The sequence below is a fragment of the Vigna unguiculata genome, chromosome 10, assembly GCF_037176805.1.
Source record: "Vigna unguiculata cultivar grain cowpea cultivar isolate G323 ecotype 2 chromosome 10, ASM3717680v1, whole genome shotgun sequence".
Lineage (NCBI taxonomy): Eukaryota > Viridiplantae > Streptophyta > Magnoliopsida > Fabales > Fabaceae > Vigna > Vigna unguiculata.
Window position 1 is genome coordinate 45,489,853 of NC_140801.1, and position 14,828 is coordinate 45,504,680.

General features: G+C 31.4%; 1 protein-coding gene across 1 annotated transcript; it reads right to left on the reverse strand.

Annotated features, from left to right (window-relative positions):
• Window positions 1-508: 508 nt before the first annotated feature.
• Window positions 509-1,767, reverse strand: LOC114165842 (putative carboxylesterase 9). The gene is made up of 2 exons (XM_028050440.2): window positions 1,225-1,767; window positions 509-1,111 (listed from the first exon to the last, which is right to left on the reverse strand). The coding sequence occupies exons 1-2, from the start codon at window positions 1,753-1,755 to the stop codon at window positions 683-685; spliced, it is 960 nt and encodes a 319-aa protein (XP_027906241.1). The 5' UTR covers window positions 1,756-1,767; the 3' UTR covers window positions 509-682.
• Between the last annotated feature and the right edge of the window lie 13,061 nt (window positions 1,768-14,828).

Below are 14,828 nucleotides of genomic sequence, written 5' to 3' on the forward strand. Positions count from 1 at the left end.
TTAATTTAGTCTCCACATATTTGTTTTTGATTTAATTTAGTCTCATTTTTTTTTTCAAAATAGAGCAACATAGTCTCTCTTAAATTTGAGACCAATTTAACAATCAATTATAATTTTTTATTTATAATAGTGACTATTTAATAACCAATTAAATTTTTATTTTGTAAATTTTTAAAATTTTGTAAATTGGTATCTAAATTTATCAATATAACAACTTTTGATTATTAAAATTGATTATTAATAAGATATTTTATTTTAGTGATATATAAGTAGTTTTATTATTATGCCTAAAGGGAGCGAAAGAGAGGCAAAGACTTAATTTTAGTTTTACTCTTCAACTTTCATATAGTCCATCTATTGAGTTACTTGATTCTGGAAATGATTTTGCAAAGTACAAATATTCATAGAAGTTAGAAATTTGGTAATTAAATTCTAGTGTTTTATTAAGCCAATTATTCAACGTCTTTATAAACATCTACTCGTAAGTTTTAGACCATTTAATGGACAGTAAAAAGAACAATTCACCAATGATGTTAAAAGAAAAGTCCAACATAACTCATAACGTTGACTCATAACCATACACACGATGACATAGTTACAGAACCTCAGAATTACCACAAAACCTTTCTTAAAGTTTTCAGAATCATGAAACTTAACCCAAAGAAGCTACAAAAGGGGTAACTCAACCAAGAATAAAGTCCTTGGCAATATTTACAACAGCACTAGCCCTAGCAGGATCCACCATGTCAATATCATGGAACCCCACTTGGTCAAAACGTGCTTCCACTTGCACCCCACATTTGACCAACATGGTCACAAAATCTTGTTGTCGGTCCACCATGATGTCCCCATTGAACCCTATAACAAGACACTTCACCACCTTCCTAACGTTATCAAGGTGCGGTCCCTTCACCATAGGGTTGCAATACCTATGGTCACGATCTGTGCCTTTGGGCAAAGCCATACTCCACATCAAGTCCAACACCGGCAAAGGTAATACTTGGTCTGCTGCAAACTTCAGCTCTGATCCTGTTCTCTTCTCCCCTCCAAACATGGGTTGGTTCAGAACCAAACCACGAATCCTTAATGGCTTCAAATCTGTGTCAGCAGTCTACACGAAAACATTTCATGAATATTACACGAAAAGCAGAATTTGTTTATTGAAATGAAAAAGAAAGATTTGTGAAACTACATTATGAGAAGTGGATATGCATAGAAAAAAACCTGCATGGAAACGTTGAAAGCTATATTGGCACCACAGTCAGAGCCATAAAGGTAGCATCTAGAAGGGTCCCCATAATCTTTTAACCATTTCTCTCCATTGGGGTTGTTTAATTGGTTCTTCACCCACAAAACGGCGTCGAATGCGTCCTGGTACTGTGTCGGGAGACGATGCTCCGGCGCGAGGCGGAAAGAGGCGGAGACAACGATGGAGGGGACGTCATCGGCGATGAGCGAGCACTTCTTATGGCTGTCGATGCTGCTAGGGGTGAAGAGCACAAAGCCACCGTTGTGGAGGTAAATGACGATGGGCAAACGCGCCACCGTGTTGTCGTTGGAAGGGAGCTTGGTGGGTCGAAAGATTCGGACCCACGTTTTCTTTTCGGCGTCGATGGTTACATCTTTTGAAACGACGGTGATTCCGGGTGAAGGGTCAGGGTTGGCCTCCACGGTTGGGGATTTGGATAAACGTGTGATGGTGCCGTCGGGGTTCTTGATGAAGCCAAGGTGAGCGTAAGGGTCGAATGCAGACATTTTTGTTGCCTTTTGGTTTGTTTAAGGAGATGATGATGCAGTATTTAATCGTAGGTTGTTGGATGAGTGCATGCACGTAACCTCGTAAGGGAGTGAGAATTTTTCTTACTAGATATGATAGCTTGGCCTAACATGTGTAAGGTTTTGCACCGAGTGAATTGGTAAAATGCAGTGTGTTTTTGGAAACTTCAGAATTTGAGGTTGAGGTCTACATTTTAGGTTACTATATTAATATTATTATTTTTTAATTCAAATATATTCAATTACGATAAGAAGATATGGAGTTTGTTTGGAGAGAAAAGGTAGATAATGAGAACAAGAAAAAGGAGGAACTGAAAAAAAAAAAAGGGTGAAAAAATATGAATTAAGTAGTTTTCAACATAATATGGTAGCATGAGAAACTAAAATTTGTTTCCCGTCCGACAAAATGTATCTATAACTATATATATATATATATATATATATAATCAGTGACGGATCTTGACCAAAAGTTTTGGAGTGACCAAAATAATATAATTTTTTGATCATTTGATTGGACCATTAGTATAACACTTTAAAAAATGATTCTTTCTATAAAATAATTGGATCCTTAGATTGGATTATTAGTATAATGCTTTAAATATTTTAAAAGATGTGAAGAAATATAATTTAACTTGTTTTTATCTTCATGTGTAGCTTCTTCCCTTCTACTACTTCTACAAAATAAATTTATTATTCTATTCTTCTTCAATATGTTTTTTTTAAAATATATTAAAAAATAATTTATCATAATCTAATAAAATATTGAGAGACATAAATATTAGAAGAAAAATATATTATAATCAAGTCACAATTAAAAATCGGTTATAAAAAAACACATAATACATTATTTTTTTTCTTCTATAATCATAAAAAGTAAGTATACAAAAGGCTCATGAGATAAAAAATAATTTTAATAACTATTAAAGTAATATTTCATCATCAAGTAAGACAAGAGAGAGTTACATTTTTTTTCTTCGAGAAATGAAGGAAACAGATGAGAAATGACAGCAAACATAATGATAGTGAGAGATGAGTACAATTTTGTCAAAATTTAAAAAGGCAATGACAGAAGAAAATAAAAAATATTTTAATAAATATTTGGTTTAATTACTCTTTTGGTTATTGTTTCCAAATATGTAAGTTGATCTTCCAGTTCTTTTAGTTTCAATTTAGTGGCAATTTGATATTTTTAGATGAAAACAGATACTAGAAGACTAATTAAACCTAAATATTTTTTTATTTTTTATTATTTTGGATTTTATGTTTTATTATTTATTAACATTAAATGTTGTATTTTATAAAAGAAATAAAGAGACACAATTTAATTATCATCAATTTCTAAAATATACTATTTAAAATTTTCAAAATTTTTAAAAATTAAAAAAATGGATATATAATTTTGAAAAAAATCAAAAATATTGGGGGGGCCTAGGCCCCTCCCTGCTCCTATGATGCTCCGTCCCTGTATTTAATATATGTATTAATATCAGGTTTAATAATGTCTTTGGTCCCATTTTCGTAGCAAAATCTCAATTTGGTCTCTCTATTTTTTTTTTCATCTCAATTTGGTTCCTATTTTGGGAAATTTGATCTCAATTTAGTCATTTCCGTGAGTGGTATAGTAACATCGTTAAATGTGGTGTCCCGTGTCAGTTCTTGGATTTTTTGATTCTTTTTTATTTTTGTTTTTTTATTTTCTTAAAAAAATAAAAAATTTGTCACGTGTCAAGCTGTGTTGTCGTGTCACGTGGCAGTGACAATGCCACGTGTCAGTATTATGCCAGGTGTCATTTTCTCATTCCCAATTTGGTTCTTGTATTCTAATTTTTGTCTCAATTTAGTCCATATTTTTGTAAAAATATTGCAATTTCGTCTCTCTCCAAATTGAAACAAAAAATAATTTTTATATAAATGTTATACAAATATTTTTATTAAATTTAATATATTTATTCAAACTGATATTTTTATTATATATTTTTAACATGACTAAGTTTATTTAAATTTGTGTTTCACATTCAACTTTACTTGAAATTGTTTTCAAATTTCAAATTTATATGTTTTTTATTGTTACATGAACTAGTTAAAATTATTTTAAAATTTTTTATAATTGTTACTTTTACACCAATTCAAACATTTGTGTACAAATGATTGAACTTTACACATTTTAAAAATATACAATTATTTAAAATATAAATTCAAATAAAAAACAATATTAAAGTACGATGTAATAAAATATCAATATAATTTATGATTTTTTTCTATTAACATTATTTTCTATTAACAACTTTAAAACAATTTTAAATAAAGTTCAATGTAAAATATTAATTAAATAAACTTAATTTTGTTAAAAATGTTTACTTGAAATATCAATTTTATTATAAATATTTGTGTACATTTATATAGAAATTAAATTTGATTTCAATTTGGAGAGGGATAAGATTACTCAATTTTTACAAAAATTGGGACTAAATTGAGACAAAAATTAAAATAAATGGACTAAATTAAGTAAGTGAAAATGACACCTGACATATAAGTGACACATGTCATTGTCACTGCCACATCACTCTATCACTACCACGTGACACGATGACAACTTGACACGTGACATTTTTTTTAAAATTCAAAAATAAAAAATAAAGTCAAAAATTTCAGGAACTAACATGCGACACCCCCTTAATGGTTTATTGTACCACCAAGAGAAGGGACCAAATTGAAACGAAAAAAAATAGAGGGACCAAATTGAGATTTTGCTATGAAAATGGAGACCATGAACATGATTAGATCTTAATATTAGTATTATTTTTTGAATTAATATTATTATTTGTGTTTGTAGTATTTGTAGTAGATGTATAAGTATTAGTATTGTTATTACTATTATTACTAGTGAAACATACGTGCTATTTGTGTTTATTTTTTTTTTTTTTTAAAATAACAATGAAGAATTTTTTAAATTTTGATATAAATATTTTTTTATTTAGTTTCATTTATTCAATTTTTTTAAATTAATCATTTGTTAAAATATTTAATTCATTTGTAAAAACTACTTATTTTAGTTTAAAAATATTAATTTAAAAAGAAAAATTAAGTGAATGAAACAGTTAAATATAACAAAGTAGTTATTTGAAATGTAAAAATGATAAATTAGTTATTTTAATTTAAAAAAAAAAATATTTATTGAAGGGTAAAATAGAATAAAAGTGTAGATACTAAAATGGGTATACTTATATATAGGTGTATATTATTATTATTATTATTATTATTATTATTATTATTATTATTATTATTATTATTATTATTATTATTATTATTATTATTATTATTATTATTATTATTATTATTATTATTATTATTATTATTATTATTATTATTATTATTATTATCAAAAACATGTGTGTTCGCATTTTTTAATTTTTATAAGAATTTGAGTTAAGATCAATAAAAAAATATAATTAATTTTTTAAATAGTTGTTTAATATAAAAATAAAATAATAAAATGTGGAATTTTAAAAATTAAAGACAAAAAACGTTTTAGAAGAACTCGTAAAGGTAGAGGTGACAAAATGGGTTGGGCCCAACGAGCCAGCCCGTCAGCCTGTGCTAAAAGGAACGAGCTGGGTTGAAGATTTCAACCCGTCAGTCCGTTCTGGCCCGTCCCGTCCAGCCCGTCAACTTGACGGGCCAAAGTACGGGCTGGCCTGTTCTGGCCCGTTCTGGCCCGTTGGCCCGTTTTAAAAAAATAAAATACAATAAAAATAATTAAAAAAATTAATTTTTTAGATTATATATTTTAAATGTAGAAATATATAATAGTATTGTAATTTAAATCATTAACACCTACAAATTAAGTTTGAATTATTAGTTATAATTGAATAATTTAATATGTAAATTTAATAATTATTTTAACTTATCTAATTAAAAACATTAACTAATCAATTAAAAGTTAAAATAATATTTTATTTGATTAAATATGACTTTAATAATAATTTATATGTATATATAAACAAATTAAAAAAATAAAACAAATTAAAAAATTTGAAAACTAATTAAAAAAATTAAAAAAAAACTAGACGGGCCAGCCCGGCCCGGCCCGTTAGCCCGTCCTATACGGGACGAGTTGTGAATATTGGCCCGTTTCTGTTTGACGGGTCAGCCCGTCCCGGCCCGTTTTTTGACGGGCCACATACGGGCCGGGCCAAAACGGGTCGGGCTGGCCCGTTTGCCACCCCTACGTAAAGGTAAACTATATTTATAAAATAATTAATTTTTAAAATAATATTATGGGTAAAACTGGAATAACGAAATATAGACACAAAAAGGGTATCTCTTTATATATTATTATTATTATTATTATTATTATTATTATTATTATTAGCAAAAACACAAACGTGAGGTTATCATGTCTGTGTGTTCGCATTTTTTAATTTATATAAAAAATTGAGTTAAGATCAATAAAAAAATGTAACTAATTTTTTAAATAATTGTTCAATATAAAATTAAAAGAGTAAAATCTGAGAAGTTTTTAAAATTAAAGACAAAAAAAGTTTTAGAAGGACAGTTAAAGGTAAATTATATTTATAAAATAATTAATTTTTAAAATAATATTAAGGGTAAAATTGGAATAAAGAAATATGAACAAAAAGAAGGTATCATATTTATATATTGTTATAGATATATTATTATAGATTATTGTTATTACTCGTTATTCATAATAATTCTACAATAGAGGAAAATTGTAACACCTCATTTAGTTAATAAAGCTAAATAAAGGATATGTCACACAATATAATATAAGAAGCGAGGATAAAAGAGTATAACGTCACTCCTACAGATATTCCAATTGCTTACAGGACGAATAAAAGAGATACACCACGATGCCAGGTACAAAGTAAAGTAATAGAGTGAAAAAGACTTAAACAAATTTTCGGAGAAAACAATACATGGGCCTTAGCCCTAAATGAAGAGCCCAAAGGTAGAAGTCAACCCAAAGGCTAAGCAGCAGAACTATCACCTCCCTGTTGACCACGGGTGTTCCTCGCATCTGCTCACATCAACAAGTTGATGATCATCGCAAAAGAGAGTACCACACAGCAGGACACACAACAAAAACAAAAAGGGTAAGCTAGAGCCAAAAGTGGTTTTATCATGCAATCTGATATGCTTTCACAGTCAATTATACATACATTACCCAAGCATGTTATGACATTCCAAAACAATACACTAAGACTCGACTCATCTGGATACATATAACCGGGTCGGATTCAGCAGATGCTTGCACTTGTGGTGGATACCTCTGCTCACCCCCGAGCTATGTGTTACAAGTATTACAATGAATCAATTTCCCTCACACACAAGGTTAGCCCTTAATGAGTTTCAGGCCTTATGCTACTCTTACCACAAGAGCCAGTCCGCTCTAAGTGAGACTAACTGACTCCTTAGAGTGTCAAGATGCGATCCTTACCTTGAATCCTTACCAAGTTATATAGATGTGACACCACCATGGACACCCACTAACAGGGGCCATGGAATTACGTCCTGACCACTGAAGCACGACCCTGAAGTCCCACCTAGAGACTTCAAGGAATTACGTACTGACCACACGACAAACATACACAAATAGCCAAGTAACAGATACATATATTATACATAGGAACCTCATCCCCTCATTCGTAACCAATCCTTATTTATCATACGTTGAATCAATACCAATTCGTCATTCCCAACCATGAGTAAAGAGTTTCTCCTCATACCAAAGCCATGCCACTGGATTACCAACCATCATGTCCATTGTTGCTCATGTCAAACTCATGACCACATATATACATATATTCAACCTCTCGAGTATAATTCATATAAAGATTATGTCAAACTCATGATTTACACATAAAACCCTCTCCCAATCATGCATAAATATTCCCATTAAGCCATCATACAATAACTCATACAAGTACCAGCTAAACATTCAAGCACAGAGGTAACCCAATTCAGTACGCATTCTCACCCAGCTCGTCGCTCAGGTTGGAGGATCTCGCTCAAGCGAGAAGGACTCTCGCTCAGACGAGCTCCCTCCGCCTAGGCGAGAGCTCGACACACACACCACAACAGCCTCTGCGCATTCTTGCTTAGGCGAGACTCCCCTCGCCTGAGCGAGACACTCACTCGCTTAAAACTGAGTTGGTCGCCTAAGCGACCCCTCGCATAAAAAGTCTGGGCGAGCCTCTACTCATCTCGTCTGGGCGAGATTATCAGGTCTCGCCACTGTTTTCCTGCGACAGCCATTCATACCAAGCCAAGAATAACACACTAAAGCATGTCACGCATCCAGGACGTCATATCAACCACAGAATTGTAGTACAACAGCCAAACAGTGAAAAGGACGAATACAAGATTAGGTTCTAGCTTCCCTTACCTGGAATGAGCTAGTGCAAGGCCTCGACACCAACAGCGGAGCACCATAGCTCAAGGAACAAACTTAGAAGGTGGGGTCGAAAGAGCTTGAGCATCCTTGACGAAGGCTAAGGATCAAACCCTAGTAGAGCTTCCGTTGAGAACGAAGGGGTTTGAGGACAAATATTTTCTGAAAGTGAGATGGGAGTGAGAGTGTTAGGCTGGTTTAATGTCTTTGGCTCCTCATGGGCCAGCCCTTAGGCCCAATTAGATCTGAGACAACTCTTAAACATAAGAGCAGAAATATTGGGTCTTACAAAAATATAAATTAAAATAGTAAAAGAAATTTTGTCTATAATTATGTAGTCTATGTATGAAATCTGAAATGAGATATTTATTAATTGAAACAATATTAACTATTGTTGAATTTACTTAAAAATAATATATATATATATATATATATATATATATATATATATAATATCTCATAAATTTCACATTAAACAACTTGATAAAAAAATGTTTTATATCCATTTAAAATTCTATCCATAACGTTAAAAAAGTTCTAGACGAAGTCATTGATTACTTCTAATCATCTTTTTTGGAAGATAAATGTTTGCTCGTAGTTACAAATGAGATCATAGATGAAATGAAAAGGAAAAAAATGTGTTATCCTTAAGGTAGACTACAAGAAAGCTTATGATTCTATTAGATGGCAGTTCCTATTAGGGCTGAGCAACGGTCGGGTTGGACCGAATTCAGGTTCAATATGCCCAATCCGACACAACCCAAATTTATTTTTTCAAATCCAAACCTGACCATTTAACAATTCGAATTAGACGGTTTCGGATAAATTCGGATCGGTTTATTACGGATGGATCTACGGGTTACCCGAATTACTAATCAAAGAGAAGAAAGTATCTTCGTCACATCAACGCAACACACACCAGAAGCTCGTCAACGGCATTCCATAAACATCACCACCACCGTCAACGCTTTGGTCCTTCCCCCTTCTTTAAACGCCCTCACGGCCTATAAACTAGCTGCTGTCGCCGCCACTTATGAACTTAGTTGCTGCTGCCGCCACTTATGAACTTAGTTGCTGCTGCTGCCGCTTATGAACTTAGTTGTTGTTGCCGCGACCTCTTCCTCTTCCTCTCTCCCAGTCAAAGACAAGCAACAAGTTATGAATGACGTCACAACGGACTTCAAAAGCAACACGGTGAGAACTACAAATGGAAGATGAACAACAAAGGAGAAATCTCGACACAACCACTGTGAGTACACAGATCTGCATCGCGAACGCAAGCCAGTCCACCTCGCTAGAAAAAGTGTGACTACGCAGATCTGCATCGCGAACGCAAGCCAGTTCACCTCGCCGGAAAAAGACAGTAGCTTTATATGAAAGGAAAGTTCAGTATCTTCCAATGAGCACGAAGTGTGAGTGAATTCAAAGAAAAAAGGGAAGTTGCAAAAGAAAGGTCGTGAATTCAAAAAAAAAAAGGAAAGTTGCAGAAGAAAGGGTAAGAGATTGCAGGAGAAGGAGGAGAGGAAAGGGGCTGCGGCTAGGGTTTAGATGATAAAAAATTATACTGATAAAACTTTAACAGGTCGGGTCGGGTATTTGGGGATTTTATTTTTCTGCTCCATATCCGACCGTATATATCCGTTTTACCCGAAAATTTTTATCCATTCAAATCCGAATTCGTATAAAACCGACCCGCATTTTATTTTTTGATTCGGATGAATCGGTTTCGGTCGGTCTCGCTTTTTTTGCTCACGCCTAGTTCCTATATTATATGATGCAAAGGATGAGGTTTAGTAACATTTGGATTAATTGGATAAAAAGAATGTTTGGAGTCTTCCATGATCTTAGAGCTTGTAAATGGTAGCCCAACAAAATAATTCAACCCATCAAAAGGTGTTGGGCAAAGAGACCCTTTAGCTCCTTTTTTGCTCCTAATAGTGGCAGAAGGGTTTGTTGGAATGGTTAGGATGACAACAAGAAAACAATTGCTACAAGGGGTTAAGGTAGGAGAGAGAGATATTCTAGTGAATATGCTGCAATTTGTAGATGACACTTTATTTCTAAGTCAAGCAAACACACAAAATATTATGATTATTAAGAGCTTTTTGAAATGTTTTGAGCTTGGTTTAGGATTAAAGGTGGACTTTTCGAAAACAAAATTAGGTGGTGTGAGAATAGAAGTAAATATGGTTTTGAGATATGTAGAAATATTGAATTGTAAGATTATGAATTTACCCTTTACATACTTTGGAATGAGGATATGAGGTAATCCTATAAGTTATAGCATATGAAAAAGAATGGTTGAGAATGTTAAGAAACAATGGGTTAGATGGAAAGAAAAATATCTTTCGTTTGCAGGAAGAACATGCCTATTAAAATCGATGTTAATAACATTAACTTTATTTTACATATCTTTCTTTAAAATTCTCACACAAGTGGAAAGGAACATTAAGAAAATCCAGAGACAATTTCTTTAAGGTTGGGTAGTAAAGGTAAAAAGTTAGCATGGGTAAAATGGGATAACAATTGTAAGCCAAAAGAAGAGGGTGGATTAGGTACTATAGATATAAAGATGTTCAACGTTGCATTACTAGGGAAATGGAATTGGAGGTTAGCAATGGGAGAGGAAAGACTATGAAAAGAAATTATGGAATCAAAGTATGGAAAATGGAAAAACTCCTCCAACAATAAATGCCAGAAGAGCCAGAAATCTGTGTGGTGGAGGGATATTAAGAAAGTTGTAAATGAACGAGAATGAGAGAATTGGTTTGTAAATAATGTTGAGTGAAAAGTGGGAAAGGGGAATGAGATTAAATTTTGGGAAGATAGCTAGATTCCAGAACAACCTTTAAGCGTATAGCTTATCCAAGATTATACGCCAATTCTTTAAACAAGACTAGAGTAATAAAAGAGTTTAAAGTATGGATGAACCATGGTTGAGTATGGGATTTTAAATGGAGAAGACATTTGTTTGAATGGTAAGTTCCTCTAGTATCAAAATCTATGGAAGAACTCACACATATACCATTATCCAAGGATAGGGATGATACATTACAGTTGAAAGACGAAGAGGGTGACAACTATATAGTCAAATCTGCCTATAAAAAGTTACTTGGCACAAACCAAGGGGAGCAAAACGAAATATTTAAAATATTTTGGAAGACTAGAGCTCTCCCCACAACACAACACTTTGCATGGAAAGTTATACTCAATAGAGTGGGGACTAAGCTTAATCTGAGGAGGAAGGGCATAATTACAAGTTCTACACTATGTGTAATGTACGGTAATGCAGAGGAAAGCAATAGTCACTTGTTCTTTACGTGTAAAATAGCAAAGTGTGTGTGGAAGCAATGCCATATATGGGTAGGAAATACTAGTGTGAGTCACAATGACCCACAATACCACTTTTGTCAGTTTGAACTTTTAAAATTGAGCAACAAATATAACATAATTTGGGGTAGCATATGGATGGCTATTTTGTGGCTTCTATGGGGTCAAAGAAATAAAACCATTTTTAGGAATGGGTTAACATATGCTTCAAAGGTATTTACTCTAGCCTATAACATATTTAGATTGGTGTTTAAACCCTATAACATGCTTAAATTTTTTATGATAAATGGACAAATGATTGGGTTATTGGGTAGTAATTAGATAAGGGTAATAAGTAATTTCCAGACTGGGAGCAAAGGAAAAGGTTTTTATTGTAAGGATGGACTGATTCTCATAGCTTTTTCATGTTGTTAGCCAGGATACATACAAAATGTTCTTTTGCAGATTTGAACTTATACCTAACTAAAGTGAAGGATGATAACATAGTACGATCAACAAAAATTTACAATGAGATTGAACTAGTGTAATGAAGATGATGGTGCTATCACATAATGCTAAACAAAATAATGAAGAAATGACAATGATAACAATTAAATGGCAATGAAGACCTCTTATTAGAGGCAAAGATGCAATACTTAAACAAGTTGATTTACTATGTTAGTAAAATATATACCTAGATGGTGGACACTTAATGACAAAGATTGATAAGTATAAATAAGATTAAATTGATACATGCATCACATGGGGCTCCCCACTACTAAGTGTTACCACATAGTAGTGAAAAATATATTCTAGTTTGTAATTTTAGATTTTAAGGAATATCTTTTGGATTGGTAAGGAAAAGTAACATTGGAAATATTTTTTTGTAAAAGAGTTAGACTATTCCAAGTGTTCTACTATTAATATCTTTTTTGTCGATAAAAAAATGTCCACTGAAAATATTTGATGTCCACTATGTTATCTTGGGTAAATTTTTACCTATGCCATATAGGTTTATGGTTTTAATTATAGGCAAAACCATTTCAAATTCATCAACCAACAACATGTAATAGTCATAAATTGATAACAATCTCAAACCTCACATCAAACAAATGCAAGGAAAACAACACGAACACATGAGTAAATGGTAACAACACAAGGCCTTACAATTTTGTAACTTAGCATTACAACTCCAAAATAATGAATGCCTTGAGACAATACAAAAAAAGGCACTAAGTGACTTAATACTTTGAGAACAACATCAAGTTAAGGCGAGAATCCTACTAGACGAGATTCAAACATTGGTAAAAAGTTGAATAGAAAAACACACCAATCATAACTCAATTGTCACCTCAATGGTGATATTTCATATTCTTAGGATGAACTCAATCTCAATCAAAACATATTAACACTTGACTTCATGTCCACATTGGTAACAAATGATCATCCCCATCAAAACAATGAATATACAAAGCAAAACACAATTATTTCTATCACTAGATACAAAGCTCAAATGTTGATCGACACTTGCACATTCTATACATCTTCTAATAGCTAGCAAGTCATCAAACTAATGTTCTTTCATAGTGATACATGGTTACACTAATCATGATGAGAATATATTGATATGTTTATCTCATGTGAAAATCTACTTTAAAATCAATACAATTATTTGTCGAATGTTCTTTATGAAACTCAATGGAGTAATACTAATATTTGACCTTACTAAAAAATTCCATTGTAGACATCTCATAAATTCAAAGCGTAGTTTGCAACCAACCGACCTCATTCAACCACACAAGTAACATCAAGAAAGAGGATAATGAATCTATTTGCAACTTTGTAAAGAAATTTATAGATTCATCCCTCGAGATTTGCAACCTCTACCCAAACATTGCAATAATACAATGATGATTGGATTACAATTTTATTTTTTGAAAGTTTGTACATCAACTTTCAATAAATATGGATGAGTTGAAAGCACTAGTAGTAGTCAAGAGAATTCAACTCAAGAAATTCAATTCAAGTTGTTATACTTGTATGCCTCCAAATTAGAGAGGTAATAATTCAAGCAAACTTCAACTTTAAATTAATTAATTTACTATTTCTTTCCATTCTCCTAGTGATAATAATTATGTAAAACATTTTTATCCATGTTGAATGTCTTTACAAATGAAAAATAAACAAAGTTAGAGTTAGATCATGAATCTAAGATATAATATGATTTGTAAAATATACTTTTTAACCTAAGTTAAAAAGAGAAAAAATAAAAAGGTAAAAAAAAAGTCAATAATGTCATTGCTAAAGTAGAAAATACGATAACTATCGATATCAACAATTTCAATATCTTATTTTAGATAGGAACAAGCTTTAATTAGTTTTTTTCAAAACACTTTTATTTATTAAAAAAATTAATTTGAACATATATTTAAAAAAAATATTATTTAATGCTATATTCTTAATTCACCAACTATAATAAAAAAATATAAAAATATATGATTCTTTAATTAATTAAAAATATTTAGCGAAATTTGTTAGATGTTTATTAATTAGGACTGTTAGACAATTCTATATCAAATACCAAAGAAACAAGATGAGAATTAGAGAAAAGAAAAATATATAAAAAGTAAAATTACTCCACAGTCTTCCGATCCAAACTTTCCACATGACAACTTTATAATAAAGTAAGTCTTACCCACTTACATCACCAAACTTCTTCACTAAGTTCATCCTCTCTCATTCACACAAACCTTATAATATAATATAATATTTTTTATTTTTAATAATTGATTTAAATAAGTAACTTTCATATGGTTTTCCCAGTAATAGAGCAAAATAAATAGAGAAATGAAAAAAAAATATTAACATTCCTTAAGTCATGTCACACCAAAACATTTTACTTATTTACAGAATAATACTGCTCTATTTTTGTTAATTTTATAGACATATTTTTAACCTTCTTTCTTGGAATATACATTTTATTAAATTGGAAAAAGATAAATTATTTTTATTATTTAAAGATTAAAAGTAAAACTTTCTTGTTGATTGATGACATGATAATTTTACGGGTTTAATAATTATATATTGTGAGAGTAACTTTTAATCTGTAACTAATAATGATTACAACTAATGTAAAGTTTACAATGTTGTTAGATAATACCTTATCTTTCTTATTATATTTGTTTAGAAAAACCACGCATACCGTTTTTTTTTTCTTAAAAATCATATGAACAATGATTTTTAACTAATATCAAGAATTTAGATTGGTCATGCATGATATTTTTAATAATATTCGTTACATGTTGATACTGTATACATAAAAAAAAAGTAG

What these genes read in the sequence shown, in the direction of transcription:
- LOC114165842 (XM_028050440.2), bottom strand. Translation starts at nt 1,755, where the DNA reads ATGTCTGCATTCGACCCTTACGCTCACCTTGGCTTCATCAAGAACCCC. An exon ending in CTTTCAACGTTTCCATGCAG is followed by an intron (nt 1,112 to 1,224) that starts GTTTTTTTCTAT and finishes GTTTTCGTGTAG; the next exon opens with ACTGCTGACACAGATTTGAA.